At 40.3% G+C, this 25,443-nt stretch overlaps 1 protein-coding gene and 1 pseudogene across 2 annotated transcripts; one reads left to right on the plus strand and one right to left on the minus strand.

Moving 5' to 3' along the window:
- Nucleotides 1-5,324: 5,324 nt before the first annotated feature.
- Nucleotides 5,325-10,440, minus strand: LOC148364913 (uncharacterized). 2 transcript variants are annotated; one of them, XM_088335000.1, is made up of 8 exons: nt 10,235-10,440; nt 9,730-9,782; nt 8,735-8,838; nt 8,275-8,640; nt 7,625-7,883; nt 6,984-7,198; nt 6,172-6,281; nt 5,325-6,013 (listed from the first exon to the last, which is right to left on the minus strand). In XM_088335000.1, exons 2-6 carry the CDS (start codon nt 9,776-9,778, stop codon nt 7,008-7,010), a joined length of 969 nt encoding a protein of 322 aa, XP_088191126.1. In that variant the 5' UTR covers nt 9,779-9,782; nt 10,235-10,440; the 3' UTR covers nt 5,325-6,013; nt 6,172-6,281; nt 6,984-7,007. The 2 variants fall into 2 exon arrangements, with proteins under 2 accessions (XP_088191126.1, XP_088191125.1); XM_088334999.1 differs by lacking the exon at nt 10,235-10,440 and having other exon boundaries at nt 9,730-9,883.
- Nucleotides 10,441-12,447: 2,007 nt separating this feature from the next.
- LOC148364914 (uncharacterized) lies at nt 12,448-13,529 on the plus strand (annotated as a pseudogene).
- The last annotated feature ends 11,914 nt before the right edge of the window (nt 13,530-25,443 follow it).

The raw sequence follows: 25,443 nt of genomic DNA on the forward strand, positions 1-25,443 counted from the left end.
TATAATCCGGTGCGCCTTATGTATGGAAGATATAGGACCAAAAACTTTTTGGGGTGCGCCCTATAACCCAGTGCGCCCTATAGTGCGGAAAATACGGTAATTTTATATTTTGAAGTGATAGAGGGAGTATAGAAGAATTGCATTTTTACTTTCCATTCAAACTCCCTCCATGTCGGGCTGTTGGTTATGTTGTGTCCCTCTTTCAATGTTTTTTCCCATTCGTTGTCTTTTATCACTACATTAGTTTCTTGTTCCCATTTTTCCTTAACCACCATGTCATCATTACTGAGATCCATTCTCAGGGCTATATATAGTTTTGATATAACCCCCTTTATTGATTGTCCTTTTGAATATAATATTAATAATTCCTCAACTTTAGTTGGCTCCTTACATATTTTCCCCCATTCATCATGTTTCTGGAGGTAATGCCTTAGTTGCAAATATTTGTAAAAATCGTTTCTAGTAGGTCAAATTCTTGTTGGAGTTGTTCGAATGATTTCATTGCCTGTCCTTCGAATACTTGGGTAATCAACATCAATCCTTTTTGGGCCCATTTTTGAATTCCTACCTCCTTAACCCCAGGTTTAAAGTCTGGGTTTTTTGCTATTTTTGTAGCCTTATTCACAGATCTTGATATATTTTTTTTTTTTTTGGTATTGTTGACCAAGTTTTAATAGTTCCCTTAATCCATTCATTCTGGATTTTTGATTTCTTCTACCTCGTGACTGATATGTATGGTAACGATTCCGCTGCTCCATGTCCACCCATATCGTATCTTTGTCTGTAGTAATCCACAAAATAAGTGCTTTAATTTGAGCTGCCCAATAGTAATATTTAATATTGGGTAGGTCTAGGCCCCCTTTTTCTTTAGAAGCTAACAGGTATTTTATTCTGGGTTTCTTGTTTTGCCAAAAGAATTTTGTTATCAATTTATTTAACATTTTAAATGTGGATGCCGGGATCAGAATAGGAAGAGATTGAAACATAAATAATAGTCTTGGTAATATATTCATTCTAATTGTTTCTATCCTTCCGGTAAGGCTTAAGGGCAAAAATTCCCATCTTTCCAAATCTTTCCTTATTTATTTTATCAACATTCCATAATTTGCATCAAACAGCTGTGTGGAATGTGGTGTAATGGTCAACCCCAAGTATTTAAACCCTTTATTTGTCCATTTGAAATCAAATCTTTCAATCACATCTGTTGGACATTTTCCTGATATCATCATTGCTACTGATTTGCTCTCATTATTTAAATACCCAGCTACTTTTCCATATATTTTAAGGCTCTCCAACTGTGGTGGTATTGATAACAAAGGTTCTTTCAGCATTACCAACAAGTCATCTGCAAACAATGATATTTTATGTTCTGTTCCTCCTTCATCTAATATCCCCCTTTTTTCCTCATTTCGTCTTATTGATTCCGCGAGTGGTTCTATGCTTATTGCAAACAAGAGTGGACTTAAACAGTCCCCTTGCCGGACTCCTCTTTTGATATCGAAGAAATTTGAGCAGTGAACTTTTACTCTAAGACGAGATGTAGGATTTTTATAGATTATTTTCACCCATTCTAGAAATTTTTGAGGGAAGCCAAAAGCTATTAGTGTTTGATGTAAGAAGTTTCATTTCACCCTATCGAAAGACTTTTGTACATCCAAGCTTAGTATCATCGAGGGTTGGGTCTTATATTTTGTGCTCGTAATTATGTTTAGTATCCTCCTAATATTGTTTGCACTGTGCCTTCCCTGAATAAACCCTGTTTCATCATGTCTAATTAATTCCACTATGAATTTCTGCATTCTTTTTGCCAGTATGCTTGTAAGAATTTTCAGATCGTTACACAGTAAACTAACTGGTCAATAGCTTTCACACAATATTGGGTCTTTTCCTTCTTTGTGCAAGACTGTTATGATGGCTTCTGACCATGATTTGGGGGATCTCCTTTTGTTAGCGCATAGTTAAATACTCTATGCAGTACCGGTGTTAATTCTTCCTTAAAGCTTTTGTAGAACACCCCCGGGAATCCATCCGTTCCTGGTGATTTATTTATTTTTAAGTTATTTATTGTATCTTGTATTTCCTGTTTTGTAATGGGGCGAATAATTTCTAATGTATCCTCCCCTGTTAGTGTTGGTAAATGTAGTTTTCCCAAAAATTTTTGTGCCGTGTAGTTATCCAATTGCAGCTTTCCCTCCCTCCCATAATATTGATGGAGAAACCTCCCCGTTGTCATTGATTTGAAAAAAATTATACTCTGTTTTATTTCCTGTACTACGTTTTTATCTGAGAGGAGAGATACATTCATCCTCCAATACCTAAAATGTGGTTCATTGTCTAATCTTAATTTCAAAGTAATTTGAGCATGGTCACTTATATTGATATTCTCTATACCACACTCCACTACTGTATGCATATAGATAGATAGATAGATAGATAGATACTTTGTTCATCCCCGAAGGGAAATTCACATTTCCAGCAGCATCCCTGAGCTGAGAACAACCGAGAACAATCGAAAATAACACGGGAGCTGCTGGAGTGGCTGCCATTCGTGACGGCGCCGGAAGAAAAGATTCAATTTGAATCATGTACAAACAAACAAACAAAATATTCATGTTTCAATAAGTGGAGTGTTAATAAAATGGGAGGAAAATAATACTGATATAACCAGGTAAAACTAATTTTAAGTTACCTGTCCAAATGAATGTTGTGCCATCTCACCTTTCCCACTCTCTCTCCTGCAGTTGACTTGCTGCTGCTCGCTCCTGAAACTAATACTTACCTCTTGTGTATTGTGCAGTCCCTTCTCTATGGAAATATTGTTAAATGTATGTTGTCTTGAAATGTAAAATAAATCAATTCTTGAATAGCTGCCATGAGGGTTTGAATAGAAAGTATAGTCTTTAGTTTGGGGATTCTTCTCTCTCCATGGATCTATCAATCCCAAATCTTTAGTTATGTTATTTAACATCCTCGACCTCTTTGTATTTGTTCCATGTACTGATGGATACTTGTACACTTTGCCATTTTGTACAGTGTTAAAGTCACCTCCTATAAGTAACATTCCCTTCGCACAGTTCGTTATTACTTTAGCTAATACTTGAAAAAATGTCCCCTTTTCCTCAATTGGTGCATAAACATTCATTATTGATATTTCCCAACCGGCCATTGACCCTATAATCATTTTATATCGCCCCAGATTGTCCTTCACTTCTTTTTCGACTTTAAACGCCACCCCTTTTCCAAGTAAAATTGCTACTCCCCTTCTTTTACCATAGGATGTGTAGAACACCTGGTTCACCCATTCTCTTTTTAGCTTCTTATGTTCAATCTCTGTCAAATGTGTCTCTTGTAATAAGGCTATTGAGCTCTGCAATGTCTTGAGTTGATTCAATATCTTCTTTCTCTTGATGGGGTGGTTTAGTCCATGTACATTATATGAAACAATATTTAGATTGCTCATGATTTGTATTGAGTCTCACTGATTTTTGAAGCATACAAAAACACTACATTAATTACTAACACCTCCATTGACAAAACAAACCAAATAACTAACAAACATATTGACAAGCACACATAATTCCCCACCAAAAAGAAAAAAAAAAACACACCCAAAAAACAAAAACACATGTCTTCCAAGAGTCCAATCGGAGAGTTGTGGCTACCCTCCTGGAAATATGCACTCAGTGCGTGGACAACTTTTGTACAGTTGTCCATAGTTATAACTAAATAATTTAGTGTAGCTCTATACAAAAAAAAAACAAATATTGTTTTAATTTAAAGATAATAATTTTACTTACTTTTAACTTATTGAATACTTAATAGAAAGGGCAGAAATGGTCCTTACTCCTTCACCCCAAATCAGGATTTAGCTTTGTTTTGCTCCATGAGAGCTTGTAAGTCACCTTCTGTGTTAGGGGTGTTCCTTCGCCTTCCTCTCGTTCCGGTCACTGTGGTCCAAATGATCTTTGACAACATCTTTTGAAATGTCTCCGTATTGTCTTCTTCCACTACGATCCTCATTTCTTTTAGCAATGTTGCTGCCTCCGTCAGTGTAGAAAATGTTTTTATTCCTGAGTCCAAAAACATCTTCAGCTGGGCGGGATATGGTGATTGTGCCTTTACGTTTTTTTCCTTTAGCTTTTTGATGACAATCTTTACTTGTTTCCTCTTTTTTTCGATTTCCGTGGTGTAGTCTTGGTTGAAGTAAATGGTCTTGCCTTAGTACATTGTCTTCTGTTTCCATGCTTCTTTCATCACGGATTCTTTCACTCTTTAGTCAGCGAAACGTACGATAATTGCCCGTGGCGGTGCTTTACCTTGAGACTTGTTCACCAGTGAGCGGTGTGCCCTCTCAATGCGCAAATCCATATGTCCCGTTGTCGGAATGTTCGACTTCACGAAGTTTGTTATGAAGCCGATTGTGTCGTTCCTCCCGGCACCCTCCAGAATGCCATGTATTCGAATGTTGTTCCGTCGTGATCTTGACTCAAAGTCCTCACACTTTGTTGCTAGTTTGGCGGTTTGTTGGAGCAGGAAGGCTGTGAACTGTTCTAGTCGTATCGTTCGCGCTTCTGTGTTAGCATGTAGCTCCTCCATGCCTTCCACCCTCCGCTCCAGCAACGCAGTGCGCTCCAGAAGCTCTTCAATGTTTTTTTCAAGTCTTGCCATGGCAATCTTGTTCTCGTTGGCTGCTTCGGTATGTTCTCGCCTTAATTTACGGATTTCATGGATGATGGCCGAGTCACGTCCCTCGTGGACCGGTGACATTCCTTCTGCTCCCTCGATCTTTTTCTCCTTACACTGCAAAAACTGCCTCTAAAAAAAAAACAGAAAATATAGCCACTATTGCAGGAAATTTACTTGTTTCCGGCAAAATTATCTGCCAGTGCAGCAAGAAAATTCGACTTAAGTATTCTTGAAACAAGAAAAAAAAAGAAAAGAAAATAAGATACCCAAAAATGATATTTTAAGCAGTTAATACTTATATTAAGTATCAAGGTTTTTTGTCTCATTTTAAGATATTTGTGCTTGTTTTGGAGAATTATTGTTTAGAAACAAACTGGGTTTAAGCCAGGATTGCTCAAAAGTAGTTAGCAAGAAGGTTACAACAAGATCAATATTCTTGTATTAAGTTGGAAATAAATTAGAAATGGATCAAAAACAAAATAAATTTGCTTGTATTAAGTATTAAAAATCTTAGCCAAAGAAGTCTTGTTTCAAGAAATTCTCTACGTTTCGATATACTATACAAATGCAAAAATAGTTTTAATACAAAATTACCATTTTATTGGCAAACCACAACCTTTGTCATTATCACAAAACACAATTGACATATCAGTAACAGAAATACTAATTTTCTTGATAAGATCTTGAAACGTTTGTTGGCGAACTGTAAATCAAAGTTATCACTTACACATGTATCAGTGAACTGTCAAACAGACAACACATTTTTTTGACAACAGGATATAAAGTGCAAGTTACAAAATTTCCAACAGAACTGCAAACATTCTTTTTTGTCAGTTGTTTTTTTTTTTTTAAATCAGTGCTTAAACTCAAAACAAGGCAAATAAAACACACACGTAAATTACAGGGAGACTGAGAGGCCAAAGTGTCAGGGGTCACAGATGTTTTATAACAGAAAAAGTTCTCAAAGTGTGTACATGGCTGGGTGTGTGTTCCCTAGGGGAGGCAGCATTATAGAAAGTTATGCAAGAAAGGCCATCCAATCACTTCTTGCTCGTTTAAAAGCTGGTGTGGCATCTTTGTCATGGATTGAGTCCCCCAGGACCTCAGTTTGTAGAAGTGAAAGAACAGAGGCCACACATTTGGGGTAGGTCATATGTAATTCATAATAGTATGCAATTATGTACAATGCTGCATCCCCTAGGTACCTTTTGGGTAATGGGATTGCTTCGGTTCCAAGGCAGAGAAAGGAGTCGAGATTTTCATCCACCAAAAGGAGTGGTGTGGTGAGTGGCCTTCTGTTCAGGAACGTCTCGGGGTCCTCTGTGGGCTTAACAGAAAAACACAACATCAGTAGGACAGCAATCACATCCCTCCATTCCTTGACTAAACATGACAATTTAGTATGAACAGAATAGTGGACCAACAAAAGGATCAACCATATTTGAGAAAGTTTAGTATGCACTTATGTAAAAGTTTGTGACTTACCAGAAGAACATGGATGAGAGCTTCAGAGGCAGATATCATCTTCTTGGGCACAGCAACATTAGACGGGAAAAGAGCTGGCAGCATGGTCAAGAGGTTTATTGCTTGCTCCTCTAAAAAAAAAAGAAATAAAATAAAATATTTGTCTCTCAGTAAACAGAAACAAACAAAGTTACAGATTCTATTGGTATTACGTTGGCTGTCCTTACCAGCTGAAAGTGACATTGGAGGTTTCATTGCCCTCTTGTAAACCCCATAGAAGCATAATCTAGATTTAAATTCGACCCACCGCTCCCTCAGCTCTTGCACGAAGTTGGAGTTGTTCTTGTCTATTATTCGTCTTAGTTCATCAAGAACATTTGGTGGGGAAGACACACAGAAATGTTGTATGGAAATATCCAACACATAATAGTTAAAGCATCACTTGAAAACGACAATTATATGTAGAGACGTATTCTGAAAAACTATGTTCCCCCTTCCCCTCCTCCATTTGTGAAAATAATTCCATTCACACTGATGATAAAACGCTAATAGACAGGTGTGTTGCAAATAACTTGCGAAACCGATGGACTATCAGATATTCTAAAGAAGGAAAAAAATCACATCACGATGCATAAATGCCGTTTTCCCTGTCTACATGCAGAAATAAAACCACATTGCTCGTTTTTTTTTCAGAGAAAATATATGAAAGGTTTTCCTGCATGTAAGTGGGGTCGAAACAGCTATTTAATGTATCAAAGCAGTATGCATCCAATGTTCAAAAGAACAATTTCACTGTTCAACTGAATCAAAGTGTGAATTGTGATCATACTTACATAGTCAATGTCTCTAAAGCATGGCTATGCCTCCAATATTTTTGCCGGTCTGTCTTGTTCCCTTATTGTGTCCAAATCAATGAAGGCCCTCCTCCCCTCAAACTCAAGGTCAAGAAGTTGTGCCACATCAGCTCTGTTCTGTTTGGTATTGCGATATAGCTCCTGCAGAGTTGTGTAGTGTTTAGCCTGGGCCATGCGGCTGTCCTGCCTACATTCTAAAAAGGTCAAAGAAGATATCACAACACAGTTGAGGTCAAAATTGTTTTCTTCTTGCTAATGTTATTCATGCTACTGTTTCTACTGGAACAAAGACAAAATGTCCACTACATCTAATGAAGACATTCATTAATATTACTTGAATAGAAACAGAAAAAGGCAAAAATTACAAGGTCAAGATTTTCACCCCCCTTGTAAAAAAAATAGTATTTATGGGTTTTTTGGTGCCTGGCCTTGTTCTTTTCTGCTTTTTCCTGTTTCTGTTCAGCCCACCAGTTGAAAATTTCAATAAAAGCTGGAGATTTTGTCTGTGCCCTCCTAAAAGAAGTAGAACGATGTGCAGTGCTGATTTATCTTGTATTTTGTGTAATTTCAATGAATGGGTCTACTCCATTGAGAATGCCACAATTTTTTTATACAATTACCAAGAGCATCAGCTTCTTTTGCTGGAGTGCTGGTTATGACTTGGGGGTCCCCTTCACTTTCTGGGTTGCTGATGGTGCTACTGCAGCTTGGGGAGACAATGACAGTGGAAGTGCTGGAGTCAAAATCCCCCTCATCTTCTTTCTCTGTGGCGCTAAACTGAAGGCGTCTCTTTTTTCCCCTTGCTGGTGTAGCCCCCTGGGTTTTGCGTGGAGTCCTGATGTTTTGCAACCTCTTGTTCAGTTGCTTAAAGAGTTTGAACTGAAACATGAAATATAAAGACCATGAGTAAACAGAAACATTTAGACAACACATGGACTAACAAAGACAAACAATCCATTTACTTGTGTTGGTTAGGAGTGTGCAAGGGTAAAGATGTTAATACAGAACCATTTTGTTCCAAGATATCAATACGTTTATCAAACTTAGTTACTTGTCTATAGATAAGATGGACAGCATACTATCTAGATCCCAATTCCCATATTGTCTGAGACTGGAAACAAATTCCTATCAGTCAAATTAAGTGGCTGACTATATCCATTTCATCAATTCATATAATAAATAATGACAACAAAGGATTCCAATCACCAAGTCATTGTACTATTTCACTCATATTGTGATGAAATGATTTCATGTTGAAATGCTTGCTTACCCATCGACGTTGTAGATCCAGTTTATCGGACAACATTGGGTAATACAAAACAAGTCTCCTTGCCATTGACTGCAGGTCTTCTTTGGTAGGGTATTTTATGAAGTCTTCGACGGTCGAGGCCCTCAATGTAGAGACCATGTTAGTCACTGTATTTCTAATGAGCCTACAAGACAGCTCTCTAGAGAGCACACACTCTCCTCCTCGTCCAATTTTTTTCATTTCAAAATAGTGTTTTCTAACATGCTCTAATTCACTATCTGTGTAAATAACATATTGGAGGCTCGGAAGTTGTATGGTTTTGGCTGGACTTTCCTCTTTGTTGGTATCGTCGTTTGTTGGGTGTTGGTTGCTGGATGAGGCCTGCTCCTGTGAATAAATCCATGAAAAGAAGACAAATTTACCCTTGCTGAGATGGTGTTTTAAGAAAATCTCAAGGGACAATGAGACAAGTTTGTCATACCTCAGGATGCACAACATTCCAAATGGATTTTCTCCGACGAAAATGTTCAGGCCCTGGAAAAAGGTCTGAAAGTGTGTGCAGAGCATCTGCATCAATTTGTGCCACTGTGTGACAAATAGAGACAGAGGAAAATGAATTGAAGAATAATGACAACTGATTAAGAATAATCCAGAGATTATGTAGTTCTAGCACTGTTACGTTCCTTTACCTAAAACTCTTGTTCCAACATGCTTAGAGGTTAAGACATGTAGGTCATAATAGAGACAGCAGCACAATATCTCTAAATTTTGTAGTACTGAATAAACGCATATTTCATAAGAAACTATTACAGAAATATTATGAGTAAAGCAAAACGAACTGAGAAAAAGTTGAGCGGGGCAAACACATACAATACCCGTGGAACCTATCCAGTAAACTTGAGTGTGGATAAGTGTTCAACATGCAGCAAATATTACTATATTAATGCTGATATGTTTTTATCCAAACATTTGAAGTCTGCATAAAATAAGATAAATCACCCAGTGTTGGTTTAAGACTAGTGCTATACAGTTAAGCTGTGTGTGATGTGCAAGTAGCGTGCTGTTGATATTGCTACAGTAAGAATTGTGTGCATTCAATTGTCAACATCTTGTCCAATTAATTCATAGTCTAAATATCCAGACCCATATCTACCTCTGGCCATCCAGGGTAATTGAATGATGTACCTTGCTGTGGCTAAAGCCAGACCACAACTAAATCTCCTCTAAGATTGAGAATTGGTTAGGATTTTTTGTGGTACACCCCTTGCCTGGCAAATGCCAGACCAAGCCCTTGTCATGCACAACTTTGAACAGGACTGATCAACAGGAGAAAAGCCTGTTTGTAGCTGGGGTAAGGCTAAAGTGCAAAACGGAATCCCTACCCAGGCTATGAGCCACCAATAGTTGTACCATGGATCATGTGACAACCAAACCCAATGTAATTTGTTAAATAGTAAAATATGACATCATTCTTACCTGCTAGAATGTCCTTTGCCACCTGGTCCAATTTTTCTGGGGCATTCATGCTTCTGTTAAAATTTAAACAATTAATTTGATGCATTATACCTTGTTTACAATTACCCAAATAGGTTCATTATTACTCTTACTTTAGCAAAATAGTTTAAGTTAATCAACCTAATTAATAAATCAATCGACCCAATGTTAAGCTAAAGCAGGATATGCATGTGTGGATATATGATATATATTCATGCTGAACAAAGAGAGAAACTGTGTAACATGTAATCCTGGTCACTTAGATTGGTACAGGGCTCTTGTCGTAATGTTGAATAGTTTTAACGTTATATATTATAGTTAACGGTTTAAATCAACGACCGTTTTGTAAGGGGTTAGCTCAAGACTCAAGCTAACGCCTTACAAAACGTTCGTTGATTTAAAACGTTAACTACGCATAAATACCGTTGAGAATAATATTTTATTCTTAATCACATTGTTTCTTGTTAAATGTTAAGACAATACAAACCTTTTAATTGTAAAAGTGTTTCACTTCTCTTGAAGTCAAATTACCGAATGGAGTTCGTCGAACGTTGGGGTTGTATGAGCGAGTCCAAGTAGGTCCGAATAAATGGGCGGAACCATATAAAGGAACGCACTATACAATTATTAAACAAAATCTATTTAACTATCTCAAGGAAAAAATATAGTGTTCTCATTTATACATATTAAATTTGTGTTTCGAAGTAAAGACTATCCAATTTTAGTAAGGACACCGTACGGGCCAGTCACTTGCATTGTAAATGGCATCCCTCTTGTTTTGATATGGAATTAACGAGCGCGAAAAAAGGCGGAAACTAGCACCTAAAGTATGCAACACCATTATCACAACCTCACTCGATTTTATTACAGTACTGCTGTAGCAGACATGGGTGGATGGCGCTGCCTTATTTGTTTTGCATTTATTGCGTTGACTTTGAAGGCACTCCTAAGTCACATTAATATAGCCCACGGACGTAATAGGAACTTTCGTGCAATTTGTGGAATTGATGAATGCAAAGAACAGTACCGAGTATTCAATTCGTTTTACTATCACATCAAACGGAGGCATGCTTCATATATGGCCAATGGACGCCCACCCATGCAGTGCGTGCCGTTTCGCACAGGCTGGGTTGGAGGTGAGAGGTTCGATACAGCAATATTTTCAAACTATTACACCCACCGGCAACCAAATTGAAGAGTCGACCTCAAGTACTGTGACTTGCGATGATGCAAATTGCAATCAGGCCGCCTTCTCGCAAAAAGATGCTTTCCATTGTGAGTGCGCCAGAATGCCAAACCAAGAGCGAGTCCACGATACTCAGCCAACTATCAAGGAACATGTAAGCTCTCATATTGAAAGCGACGAAGTACAACAATTTGGCTTTTTTTGATGCAGTTCAATTAGTGTGACTTGTTCTGACATGTTAAGCTCAATCCAGGCTCCCACAGCTAGTTCTGTTTATTGCTAAACAATAAGTTGAACTTAGCTGCTAAAATATGACCATAGGCTATTTTGTTCATGTCATTTGTACTTTTGACATGATTTGCATGTTTGTTGGAACATGACAATATCCTACATAACTTATGTTCTCGTCAGATATACTGTAGGCCTATTCTGATGCACCCGAAAACAATATTTAAAAAGTCCACTGCACGGAAATCATATAGTGTTAAGTTATGGAGAGATGTGGGTAAATGTTCATTTTGGAATGAAGAATATATCATTAACGTCAAGACTAATAGTTTTATGATTTGAAGGGCAAAATACAGTGGGACCTCGCTACTTCTCGCTTCGACGTTCGCGGATTCAGAGCTTCGCGGGCCTAAAAAATAATTATGATAAAATAAAATATTTTATTTTTTTCTCAAGCATTTTTGAAGGGGCGTCGCTACTTCGCAGATTTTCACTTTTCGCGGGTGGTTTTGGTCCCCATTAACCGGGTCTAAAAAAATAATACATTTTTTTTTTTTTTTTTTGTTTTTTAGGTGCCCCGCTACTTCGCGGATTTTCACTTACCGCAGGTGGTTTTGGTCCCCATTAACCGGGATAACCGAGGTCCCACTAGTTATCATAAGGCTGAATATATTTATTTTAACAGGACTTGTCCAGACGTGCAGCTGCCTTCACTGTGGATATTCGTGAAAGATGTTGTCTGTCTCGGGTAGGCTATATGCATTTAGTAGACACTTTCTAGAGTGAGGAGAAATCATATTGTCACATTAATATCAAAAATATTTGTGACCATACAAAAATACTTACTACTTGAAATTGAATTGTTCTTCAGGGGCTAATAAAGTATTCTGATTCTGATACTACTGCCGTCATATTTTGCACTTTTCTTGAGAATTTACTGATTAAAGGACAAGGTTGTGTTTTTAGACATTAAGCCTGGTTTGCAGATTAAAATGGTTCTCATTAAAATATTGACAAATGCTTCTGTTTCGTGACCCCTCTACCCAATCACATTACTTGTGCTGTAGTTGATTGATCTTATCAAATGAGATCTCTCTCACTCTCTCTCTCTACAGAGGAATATTAACAGCATTGTGTCAGAAGTACAACAATTTCAATATCATCTTGTAGAAACCTTGAAAGAAAGAGTAAAAGACATTTTTGACACTCATGGCCATTCAGACAACATAGAACATCTACGGCATGAGGCTCTGGCAACATTTGATGACTTTCCAGATCAATTCTACATGTTGACCACAACATTCATGCAAGACCAAACCATTAAGGAACATTTTACCCCAGTTGAAGCGGAGGAGGTTATAATATCCCAAAGACTGTGTAAAGTTAAGAGAGGTTCTTCACGGGTTCTTAAACTTAAAAACAAGGTTTTTTTCTATGTTCCCCTCATCAAGAGCCTAGAGCAGCTGTTGTCCAACCCAAGAATACACGGTATGGCCAGTACTCCTCCAGAGAATTGTAACAAAGATGGATTTCTCTGTAACATAGTGGATGGTAGCCTTTTCAAAAGTCATCCGTTATTTTCATCGAAGCCCACTGCTTTACAGTTGATATTGTACTCTGATGAGATAGACTTATGTAACCCTCTTGGACCGCATACTTCTGTGAACAAGTTACTCATGTTTTATTATACACTAGGAAACATAGACCCCGAGTTTAGGTCAAAACTGGCTGCTATACGACTACTTGCTATTGCCAAAGCTAAGGACATTGCACAAGCAGGTGTTGATGTTATTTTAGAACACATTGAAAAGGATTTGAAAGAATTGTACAATGGTGTCAAATTGGGACAGGTCAAATTATACATGGTGCAGCAATATTTATATGTGGCGATACTCTTGCTCAGCATGAACTGGCTGGGTTTAAGTCTGGAGTTGGGTTCTCATTCAGTAAATGTAGGCATTTTGAATGTGATTTTGAGACCATGCAGAACAATTTTGATGAAAAGAGTTTTACCATGAGAACGTTAGAAAATCACATGAGACAGTGTACAGAAATAGAGAGGGCCAGACAGACCACGTTAAAAATGCTCTTAAGACTACCTATGGTATTAACAGGAGGAGTAAACTTACACATTTTCCAGCATATGACCTTATCCAGCAAACTCCAAGATATAATGCACGTTATGCTTGAGGGTGTTGTGCCCCTAGAATTTAAATGTGTATTAAAATTCCTAATTTTGTCAGGAGAGGTTGATCTGGATTATATTAATTCAGGTATAAATTGTTTTAGATATTCACCCAGTGATATAAAAGACAAACCATGCCCAATCAGTGTCAGTACAATGACATCTAATGACAACAAAACTTAAACAGTCTTCTGGGCAGATGCTGATACTTTTGAAGATACTTTCTTATATTTTGAATAGTATCAAGGACCATAGCCATGTTAAATTCATCTTAGAATTGATTCAGATAACCCAGATCCTCTTTACTCCTCTACTATTTAGGGAAACCCTTCACAAACTTAGAGTGATGATAGAGAAGCACCTTAAAACATTCAAGGAGCTGTTCCCTGAGAACAATATAACACCAAAACAGCATTATATGTTGCATTTCCCTTCACAAATTGAGGCGCTGGGTCCTTTAACAAGGCACATGTGTATGAGATTTGAGTCGAAGCATCAATTTTTTAAAAAGTGGTCTTCAAAATTAAACTACAAAAATGATTGCAAATCTCTTGTAGGTCACAGTAAAGTGGCAAAAGTGTTCATAGTCACACAAATGAAATTTTTGCACATGAGAAAGAATTGGGTTCTGTATCAGAAGTGTCAAACTTGGAATATGTGAATTCAAAGATAAGAGATTTCTTAAATATTGACCATTTACAGCATATCATATCTGTTAAGTGGATTATTATCAATGGTAACAAGTATAAAAATAATAAGACTCTCATCGTCACAGATTCAAAAGACGGGCTTCCTATTTTTGGATTGATAAATAAGTCTCATTACGTCCATTGACTTAGGGCGTTTTTAATTTCCGCCCAGAGAAACGCTGAAACAGCCAAATTTGTCCAAACTTAAAGGAACAGTGAGTGTAAAAAACGTGAAAACCATTGAATGACTTTGGATCGAAGCCTTTTTCAAATATGAGGTTGCAGTGCCTCAGAAATACCCTTACTTGCCTTGGACATAAAGGGACAGTGTGTAATTAATAATGAGTCATTTTAGGTCCATTGACCCTGAGCGTTTTTAATATCCGCCCACAGAAATTTTGAAAGACCCAAATTTGTCTGAACTTAAAGGAACGGTGAGTTAAAAAACGTGAAACCCATTGAATAACTTTGGCTTGAAGCGTTTTTAAAATTTGAGGTTGCAGTGCCTCAGAAATGCCCCTGCTTGCCTCGGACATAAAGGGACATTGTGTAATTAATAATAAGTCATTTTAGGTCCGTTGTCTTAGGGCGTTTTTAATTTGCGCCCACAGAAACGTTGAAGGAGCCAAATTTGTCTGAACTTAAAGGAACAGTGAGTGAAAAAACGTAAAATCCATTGAATAACTTTGGCTCGAAACGTTTTTCCGAATTTGAGGTTGCAGTGCCTCAGAAATGCCCTTGCTTGCCTCGGACATAAAGGGACAGTGTGTAACTAATAATAAGTCATTTTAGGTACATTGACCCAGAGCGTTTTTAATGTCCGCCCACGGAAACGTTGAAATAGCCAAATTTGTCTGAACTTAAAGATTCAGATTCAGATTCAGATCTACTTTATTGTCATTCTAGTACACGTGTATACAGAACGAAATGTCGATATATCTTACCGGCACAGTTTCCTTGAATGTACAGATATAAATAAAATGTTGTATTGAGTACTTATAATATACTAAATATTTATGGCTATATATAGTATTTTATAGTAGTGCAAACAGTGCAAGAGGAGCAGCTAACCAGATGTGCAAAATGGGCAGTCAGGTGAACAAGTCAGGTAAACAGTAACAATAACACTGTAGTACGAATAGTGCAGAGAAGAACACTGTGCAAGGAGTGGCTAGCTATAAAGAACTGCCAGTAGTGCAATAAAGTCAAACAAAACCAACGGATGTACAGATTAGCTGCAGTTTAGATTTACTATGTGTTTGATTGACCATTTAACAGTCTAATGGCCAGGGGGACAAGACTATTGTGGAACCTGGTGGTCCTGCACCACACACTGCAGTACCTCTTCCCAGAGGCTAGCAGAGTGAACAGTCCATGATGGGGGTGAGAGGGGTCCCTGCTAATGTTCTTGGCTTGGGATAGGCAGTGCTTCTGGCCAATGTCCTGAGTGGAGGGGAGAGAAGTCCCGATGATTTTCTCTGCTGTCCTTGTCACCCTCCTCACACTACCCCAGTCGGAAGCGCTGCAGCTTCCACACCACACAGAGATACAGCTGGTCAGGATACGCTCTATGGTGCCCCTGTAGAATGTGATGAGGGAGGGTGGGGGCAGGTGGGCTCTCCTCATCCTCCGCAGGAAGTACAGGCGCTGCTGTGCCCTCTTCACCAGTGAGGCAGTGTTCACGGACCAGGTGAGTTTGTTTGTGATGTGCACCCCTAGGAACTTGATGCTACTGACAACCTCCACAGCCTTGTTGTTGATGAGAAGTGGGGCATGGTTGGGCTGTTTTTTCCTGAAGTCGATAATGATCTCTTTAGTTTTGTCAACATTCAGGACCAGGCTGTTGTCCCTGCACCAGCCCACCAACTGCTCCACCTCCTCTCTGTAGGCCAAGTCGTTGTCGTCCCTGATGAGGCCCACCACCACTGTTGTGTTGTCCGCAAACTTCACGATGTGGTTTGTGGCTGACCTAGGGACGCAGTCGTGTGTCATCAGGGTGAACAGCAAGGGGCTCAGGACACAGCCTTGGGGGGAGCCCGTGCTGAGGGTGATGACATCGGAGATGTTCTGACCAATCCGCACTGACTGGGGTCTGTCAGTGAGGAAGTCCAGCAATCAGTTCCGCAGGGGGGTGTTGAAAACCAGGAGTCTCATTTTGTCTACCAGGTGTTGTGGGATGATGGTGTTGAATGCTGAACTGAAGTCCAGGAACAGCATCCGCACATGGGTGTTCTTCTCCTCTAGGTGTGTGAGGCTCAGGTGAAAAGCAGAGGAGATGGCATTCCCGGTGGAGCGATTTGTCCTGTAGGCAAACTGAAAGGGGTCGAGTGAGGAGGGGAGCCTGGAGGTGATGTGCTCTTTAACCAGTCTCTCAAAGCACTTCATTATGATGGGAGTCAGTGCAACGGGCCGGTAATCGTTCAATGATAAGATCTGGGTGTCACGAGACGTGGTGGCGTGGAAGGGGACCGGACCAGAACGGAGGCAGGAGGCATGAAGGGAGAACTCAAATGCGTTGACGATCCATAGGTTTTATTTAATAAAATAAAAGTCGCCCAATACTCCGAGGCAAAACAGAACAATACAGAGTTCCTCCGGCACGAACTCAACAGGACAAGGCATAACAGACTAAAACAGGACAAGGCATAACAGACCGGGATTGTGAATAATGAGTAGTAATGAACCCGCAACCGCAGAGCCCACCATGCAGCCTTAAATACAGACCCACCATTAGTGGAACTGCTTTCAGCTGTTGCCCAGGGGGCGGGGCAGACTGGTCACCAAGGCGACCGTGACAGAGCCCCCCTCTTAAGGGACAGCTCCCGAGGTCCCAAAAAAGAAAAAAATTACAACCTCACGCCCCGGAATGGTTCGACGCTCACGATTGGGGCAACCCCGCTCCCTCCTCCGAACACGCAGGAACGGGGAGAGGCAGGCGCCATCTGCGTCGGGCGGATCGGAATCGGCGCTCGGCAGGGGGGGGTCCGGCGGGCAAGCTGGACAGGGGATAACAGACAGGCAGAACCGACGAGAACAGGACAGGCAAAATCAGAGCAGAATCAGAACAGGTAAACAGGACAGGCAAAATCAGAACAGGTAAACAGGACAGGCCTCTACAGAAGAGTCGCACTCAGGACAGGCCTCTACAGAAGAGTCGCACTCAGGTCAGGCCTCTACAGAAGAGTCGCACTCAGGTCAGGCCTCTACAGAAGAGTCGCACTCAGGTCAGGCCTCTACAGAAGAGTCGCACTCAGGTCAGGCCTCTACAGAAGAGTCGCACTCAGGTCAGGCCTCTACAGAAGAGTCGCACTCAGGTCAGGCCTCTACAGAAGAGTCGCACTCAGGTCAGGCCTCTACAGAAGAGTCGCACTCAGGTCAGGCCTCTACAGAAGAGTCGCACTCAGGTCAGGCCGATGCAGAAGAGTCGCACTCAGGTCAGGCCGATGCAGAAGAGTCGCACTCAGGGGGGGATCAGATTCAGAACAGACAAGACAGGACAGGAAAGACTGAACAAAATCAGTACAGGGAGACTCAAGGCAGGCATGGGAGTCGAACAGGCAGGCATGGGAGTCGAACAGGCAGGCATGGGAGTCGAACAGGCAGGCATGGGAGTCGAACAGGCAGGCATGAGAGTCGAACAGGCAGGCATGGGAGTCGAACAGGCAGGCATGGGAGTCGAACAGGCAGGCTTGGGAGTCGAACAGGCAGGCTTGGGAGTCGAACAGGCAGGCTTGGGAGTCGAACAGGCAGGCTTGGGAGTCGAACAGGCAGGCTTGGGAGTCGAACAGGCAGGCTTGGGAGTCGGAGTCGGGCTGGCACGCAGGGGAGACGGAATAGCAGGCAATCGGCACGGGAGTCGGGCAGGCAGGCATGAGAGTCGAACAGGCAGGCGTCAATTCCTCCCGGGAGTCGATTCGAGGCACAGCAAGGGCCACGACGGGCGGGGCCGTGGTTCGAACGAGCAGGGAAGGCCAACTCAGTAGGCGCCTGCCGAACTGCGCTCTCCAGCTCTCCCCAAGTCGCGCTGGGATCGTTCGCTGAGTTCTCTTTGTTGGCGGGTTCATTCTGTCACGAGACGTGGTGGCGTGGAAGGGGACCGGACCAGAACGGAGGCAGGAGGCATGAAGGGAGAACTCAAATGCGTTGACGATCCATAGGTTTTATTTAATAAAATAAAAGTCGCCCAATACTCCGAGGCAAAACAGAACAATACAGAGTTCCTCCGGCACGAACTCAACAGGACAAGGCATAACAGACTAAAACAGGACAAGGCATAACAGACCGGGATTGTGAATAATGAGTAGTAATGAACCCGCAACCGCAGAGCCCACCATGCAGCCTTAAATACAGACCCACCATTAGTGGAACTGCTTTCAGCTGTTGCCCAGGGGGCGGGGCAGACTGGTCACCAAGGCGACCGTGACACTGGGGGTTCTTTGGCACTGGGATGATGGTGGCAATCTTGAAGCATGATGGTACCATGGTTTGGTCTAGCGAGGTGTTGAAAATGTCTGTTAGTACAGAAGCCAGCTGATCGGCGTAATCCCTAAATTTTGGCTCGAAGCGTTTTTCAAATTTGAGGTTGCAGTGCCTCAGAAATGCCCCTGCTTGCCTCGGACGTAAAGGGACTGTGTGTAAATAATAATAAGTCATTTTAGTTCCATTGACCCAGAGCGTTTTTAATATCCGCCCACAGAATCGTTAAAAGAGCCAAATTTGTCTGAACATAAAGGAACAGTGAGTGAAAAAAAGTGAAACCTATTGAATAACTTTGGTTTGAAGCGTTTTTCAAATTTGAGGTTGCAGTGCCTCAGAAATGCCCCTGCTTGCCTCGGATATAAAGGGACAGGTTGTAAATAATAATTTTAGGTCCGTTGACTTAGGGCGTTTTTAATTTCCGCCCACAGAAACATTGAAACAGCCAAATTTGTCCAGACTTAAAGGAAAAGTGAGTAAAAAAAACGTGAAACCCATTGAATGACTTTAGCTCAAAGCCTTTTTCAAATTTGAGGTAGCAGTGCCTCAGAAATGCAACTGCTTGCCTCGGACATAAAGGGACAGTGTGTGAATAATAATAAGTCATTTTACGTACATTGACTTAATGCATTTTTAATTTCCGCCCACAGAAACGTTGAAAGAGCCAAATTTTCCAAACTTAAAGGAAAATTGAGTTAAAAAAACGTGAAACCCATTGATATGACTTTGACTCGAAGCGTTTTTTCCGAATTTGAGGTAGCAGTGCCTCAGAAATGCCACTGCTTGCATTGGACATAAACGGACAGTGTGTGAATAATTATAAATGATTTTATGTCCATTGACTTAGAGCGTTTTTAATTTCCGCCCACAGAAGCGCTGAAACCGCCAAATTTGTCCAAACTCAAAGGCCCAATCCCATTCCTCTCACTTGGCCCTGAGAACCCTCCAGTGAGGTCCCTCGATAGGGAAGTGCCCTCCGTGAGTGGAGTGCAAAGTGGAGATTGTCCCCTAAGAAATTGGACGACACTTGCAAGGTTCCACCCCAGTCCAGTAGATGGCCGTAATACGAATTGGCTGTAGACCTCAGTGACGTATTAGTCTACGTCACATGTAAATAACTCGAGTCTCAACCTGTGGTGTGTGAGTTGGAGAGTTCGTGCAACGTTAAAAATGCCCGCTACAGCTGTGTTATTACCGATTGCCTGAAAGCTCATCATCTTTTCCGTGTCTCCAATCAACGGAGGAGAAATGTGCTATACTGAAGACAGCTTCGGCGCTATGTAGTGCTGATTCATCTTTACAAGGTACGTACACTCATTAAAAAAAAAATGACCCGTTCGGTCAAATACAGTAAGTTAACATACAATGCACGTTCACATAATACCTTGTTTGTGTAGACATAAATGGCAATCTACTTATTAGTATCTTAATGCCATTTTATGACATATAGTAGGGGTCTTTAGTGTGTGACATGATGAAAAGTAAACAAACACAAGAACAGTCCACCTGACCCTTAAGCTGACATAATATCGTCATCAAACTTCCCTGTACGACCCAAAAACCTTAGTTCATAAGGAATTCAATTCAAAAGAGTTGTCATTGGATATAAAAAAGGTCATTTCAACATTTTTTCATGATGCTTACATCTCGAGTAAAAGCTGTCTTTTTCTTTTCTATGCCCAAATTTATGTCTAAATTGTTTGTTATCTATTGTGTTCCAGAGTGGCTGTCCCATAAGCGTGGACAGGTTGGACAGGAATGTTCCCATCCTGTGCTTATGGTTCGATGTGAAGTCAAAACTCTTAAGGACTTAAGGTTGAGCAAGAAGGTCATGTGGGCCCTGCAGGAGCTGCTAAAGAGGGAACAGGGCCATGGCTGGAGGGCCTGTACTGGCTGGCCCACGGTCTGTCCTACCGTGTGGTGTCACGGGTCTTCAGGGTTCCCAGGTCCACCATACACAGAATTGTCCACAGTTAATATGGAATAAATTGCCCAAAAGCCATGTTTTAGGCTTTGGAAGTCAGACCCACATTTGCATTCCGTGCTTTTCAGCATTACTATTCAATAAACATCTTTATTTTGAGTAACACCTTGGTGGTTTATTTCATAATGATGTGAGATACTGTGTGTGAACTATGTGACTGTTGGACAGAAAACAACTACAAATCATCAGTTTAAATAATAGTTTACTTTCAGAAAAACAAAATCACATTGGGCCGAAATACATAATAGTAAATAAATAATGTGTCACAAATTGTAACAAAAATATACCAATACTTCCATAAAGCTGGAAAACACAAACTGGAACTTCATTGAGTACTTAATAAAATAAAATATTTTCCTTTTATAAAACAAAGGGAAACATTGCAGAGATGTCACTGTTCTGGAAATTTGTCCACGAGCTTCCCAAAAAGGACGGGAACAGCTCAGTTTTGGCCACAGTTTCCTCGAGCCTTTTCGTCACTCTGGCAGACTCCTCTTTCAAAAAGTCAAGGAGTGTATCGTGCTTCCTTTTTTTTCTGGGTGATTTGGGGTTTGACGCCGGATTAGAAGATGCCAACGACGTGCCCGTCGGTGTGGATGGCGTGGTAGCTGTGATGGTGGCCAGCTCTTCCACGGGACGTTCTACATTGGCCTTTAGGTTGGGTGGAAAAAAAACAAGAATTACTTAATGCTTGTGTATTGCACAAAAACAACTGTGTATAGGATGCTCAACAATTTGATGTGAGAAATTCTAGGATGTGTTCTGGATAATTATTTGATAGTGAATAGATACACAAAATTGACATGTTATTCTCATGGCTGTAAGAGCCTTCTATTGGCCAGCATCACATATGCTTTAGAATTGTCTCCACATTTTGACAACATTTTGAGAAGGTAATTAGTTTACTTAATATGTGTTTACAGAGAAGGCAGTGGACTGTGTGATAGTAATTTGTTTCAACTGTATTTCCACGTGAAATTCGGAGACATTACTCATAATGCATGATGAAAACTAATGCATTCTGATCTCACATGAAAGAATCATATTGTAAATAAAACACGACACCCGAAATTGTGTGCAGTAAACAAGCGCTTATGTACAGAACGTTATTCTGACTATGCTCCTTTAGCGACTGGCCATGTAGATGTAAAAGCACGACTCGTTTAAGATACAAACAGGGATGGGCTGAACCGTGATTTTCTGCACAGTTATCCTACTTTACAGTTTGTAGCGTGAAGATTCTTTTTTGGCAGCTCCCTTGGTAGATTTGTGCACTTCGTAAAGTAGCGATTTTGCAATGTTCATGTTTTAACGCGAAAATACGATTTTCTATTGCATTTACGTCTAACTAAGATATCTCAATACATTTTGTTGCAAATACATGCGTGGTTGTGGAAAACTACTTACATTTGTGCGGTCCCTTTCCGGGCATGTTTGTTGATATTGAGAATTCGCAAAGCCTTCTGGGTAGTCACTTCGCCGCCAAGTGAGGTAGGGAGCTCCCTAGGTCTGAAGTGGTTATGACATGGTTTGAGGGCACTTCTCCCTCGGTCTTGAGAGTATCAGGACACACCCCATTTTCACGTGAACGCGCAAACCCGAGTGACTAGGGCACATAGCGAGTGAAAGTGCGAAGAATGGGACTCAGCCAAAGGATCAGTGAGTGAAAAAAATATGAAAACGAGTAAATGATATTGGATCAAAGCCTTTTTCAAATATGAGGTGGCAGTGCCTCAGAAATGCCCCTGCTTGCCTCGGACTTAAAGGGACAGTGTGTAAATAATAATAAGTCATTTTAGGTCCATTGACCCAGAGCGTTTTTAATATCCGCCCACAGAAACGTTGAAAGAGCCAAATTTGTCTGAGCTTAAAGGAACAGTGAGTGAAAAAACGTGAAACCCTTTGAATATCTTTGGCTCGAAGCGTCTTTCAAATTTGAGGTTGCAGTGCATCAGAAATGCCCCTGCTTGCCTCGGACATTAAGGGACAGTGTGTAATTAATAATAACTTATTTTAGGTCCATTGACCCAGAGCGTTTTTAATATCCTCCCACAGAAATGTTGAAGGAGCCAAATTTGACTGAACTTAAAGGAACAGTGAGTGAAAAAACGTGAAACTTATTGAATAACTTTGGTTTGAAGCGTTTTTCAAATTCGAGGTTGCAGTGCCTCAGAAATGCCCCTGCTTGCCTCGGACATAAAGGGACAGTGTGTAATTAGTAATATGTCATTTTAGGTCCATCGATACAAAGCGTTTTTATTTTCTGCCAACAGAAACATTGAAAGAGCCAAATTTGTCTCAACTTAAAGGAAGAGTGAGTATAAAAAACGTGAAAACCATTGAATGAATTTGGCTCAAAGCCTTTTTCAAATTTGAAGTTGCAGTGCCTCAGAAATGCCCCTACATGCCATAAAGGGACAATGTGTAAATGATAATATGTGATTTTACGTCCATTGACACTGAGCATTTTTAATTTCCGCCCAAAGAAACGTTGAAAGAGCCAAATTTGTCCGAACTTAAAGGAACAGTGAGTGAAAAAAACGTGAAACCCATTGAATGACTTTGGTTTCAAGCGTTTTTCAAATTCGAAGTTCTAGTGCCTCAGAAATGCCCCTGCTTGCCTCGGACATAAGGGGACAGTGTGAAAATAATAACAAGTCATTTTACGTCCATTGACACAGAGCGTTTATAATATTCGCCCACAGATACGTTGAAAGAGCTAAATTTGTTTGAACTTAAATGAACAGTGTGTGAAAAAAAACGTGAAAACCATTGTACGACTTTGGCTAAAAGCCTTTTTTCAAATTTGAGGTTGCCTCAGAAATGCCCCTCTTTGCCTCGGACATGAAGGGACAGTGTGTAAAAAATGTTAAGTCATTTTAGGTCCATTGGCAAAGAGCGTTTTTACTGTCCACCCACAGAAACATTGAACGAGCCAAATTTGTCTGAACTTAAAGGAACAGTGAGTGAAAAAACGTGAAACCCATTGAATAACTTTGGTTTGAAGCATTTTTCAAATTTGAGGTTGCAGTGCCTCAGAATTGCCCCTGCTTGCCTCGGACATAAAGGCAGAGTGTGTAATTAATAATAAGTCATTTTAGGTCCAATGACAAAGAGCATTTTTAATTTCTGCCAATAGAAAGGTTGAAAGAGAAAAATTTCTCCAAACTTAAAGGAAGAAAAGTCTTTTTTATTTACATTGACTGAAAGTTTTTTTTATTTATTTTCTGCCCGCAGAACCATTGAACAGCCAAGTTTTGTCACAACTTAAAGGAACAGTGTGTGAAAAAAAACGTAAAACCCATTTAATGACTTTGGCTCGAAGCATTTTTCAAATTTGAGGTTGCAGTGCCTCAGAAATGCCCCTGCTTGCCTCGGACATAAAGGGACAGTGTGTGAATAATTATAAGTCATTTTATGTCTGTTGACTTATGGCGTTTTTAATTTACGCCCACAGAAACGTTGAAAGAGCCAAATTTGTTTGAATTTAAAGAAACAGTGAGTGAAAAAATGTGAAACCCATTGAATGAGTTTGGTTCGAAGCGTTTTTCCGAATTTAAGGTTGCAGTGTCTCAGAAATGCCCCTGCTTGCCTTGGACATAAAGGGACAGTGTTGAATAATAACAACTCTCTTAGTCTCAATTGACTTAGGGCGTTTTTAATTTCCGCCCACAGAAACGCTGAAACAGCCAAATTTGTCTAAACTTAAAGGAACAGTGATTGGAAAAAAATGTGAAAACCATTGAATTACTTTGGATCGAAGCTTTTTTCAAATATGAGGTTGCAGTGCCTCAGAAATACCCCTGCTTGCCTTGGACATAAAGGGACAGTGTGTAAATATTAATAAGTCATTTTAGCTTTAAACTCATGCCACAAACGGCGACAACGGCGACATCTTGTGACTATCTCTACAAAGACTTCAGCTAAGTCAAATGATTTAGCAAAGCTAAAATTTGGTCTTTTAAATATTAGATCGCTTGCTCCTAAAGCTTTACTTGTTGATAACATTATTCGTGATTATAAACTTAACTGTATCGGTCTTTGTGAAACTTGGTTACGCCCGAATGAGTATTTAGCGCTAAATTATGCTTCACCCCCAGACTACGTGAGTAGCCATGTAGCACGCACGTTGAAAAAGGGTGGCGGTGTCGCGCTCATTTCTGAAAAAAAAAAACGTTCAAATTTAATCCTCGTACTTCTAATAATTACAAGGCGTTTGAGGCTCTTGTGATGCGGTCCTCTCTATTGTCAATTTATGTAATAACTATCTATCGCGCACCTGTGCCGTACTCAACTTTCTTAGACGAATTTGCTGAACTTTTGTCTGAACTAGTTACCTATGCAGACAAAATTATAATTATAGGGGACTTTAACATTCATATGAACTCCCCACTCAGTTCACTTACTATTGTGTTTCGGTCTTTAATTGATGCATTTGGTTTTAATCAACTGGTTGATTTGCCAACACATTAAGATGGAAACACACTAGACTTGGTTCTGACTCGAGGAGTTTTAACCTCAAACATTATGGTGTTACCGTGTACTACCGTTATCTCGGATCATTATTTAGTTACATTTGAGGTGCTAGCTAAATGTAGTGCTAAAAAAGCTGAAGGATTTAGCGGACGCAATATAAGCACTGGCACAGTTTCTGAGCTCTTTGAACTCCTTCCTGGAGCAGTTGCGTCCTTTCCTTCATACAATGGCTCGATTGACTCACTCATGAATGAGTTCAATACTACCCTGACTAGTGTCCTGGATTCAATAGCGCCCATAAAGCTTAAATCACGTCCTAAAAGACACACGCCTTGGTTTACTGATGAAACTAGAACCCTTAAACAAGAATGCAGGAAATTGGAAAGAAAATGGCGCGCTACCAAGCTTGAGGTTTTCCATCAGACCTGGTGTGACAGCTTGTTAAAGTATAAAGCGGCCCTTCCCTCTGCAA

This window comes from Urocampus carinirostris, chromosome 5 (genome assembly GCF_059441175.1).
Source record: "Urocampus carinirostris isolate Australia breed hairy pipefish chromosome 5, RoL_Ucar_1.0, whole genome shotgun sequence".
Taxonomy (NCBI): domain Eukaryota; kingdom Metazoa; phylum Chordata; class Actinopteri; order Syngnathiformes; family Syngnathidae; genus Urocampus; species Urocampus carinirostris.

Coding starts and splice junctions, on each gene's coding strand:
- LOC148364913 (XM_088334999.1), bottom strand. CDS start 9,814: ATGCATCAAATTAATTGTTTAAATTTTAACAGAAGCATGAATGCCCCA. Junction 8,839..9,729: donor GGCAAAGGACATTCTAGCAG/GTAAGAATGATG, acceptor TTTGTCACACAG/TGGCACAAATTGATGCAGAT. Junction 7,199..7,624: donor AAAAGAAGCTGATGCTCTTG/GTAATTGTATAA, acceptor TGACCTTTTTAG/AATGTAGGCAGGACAGCCGC.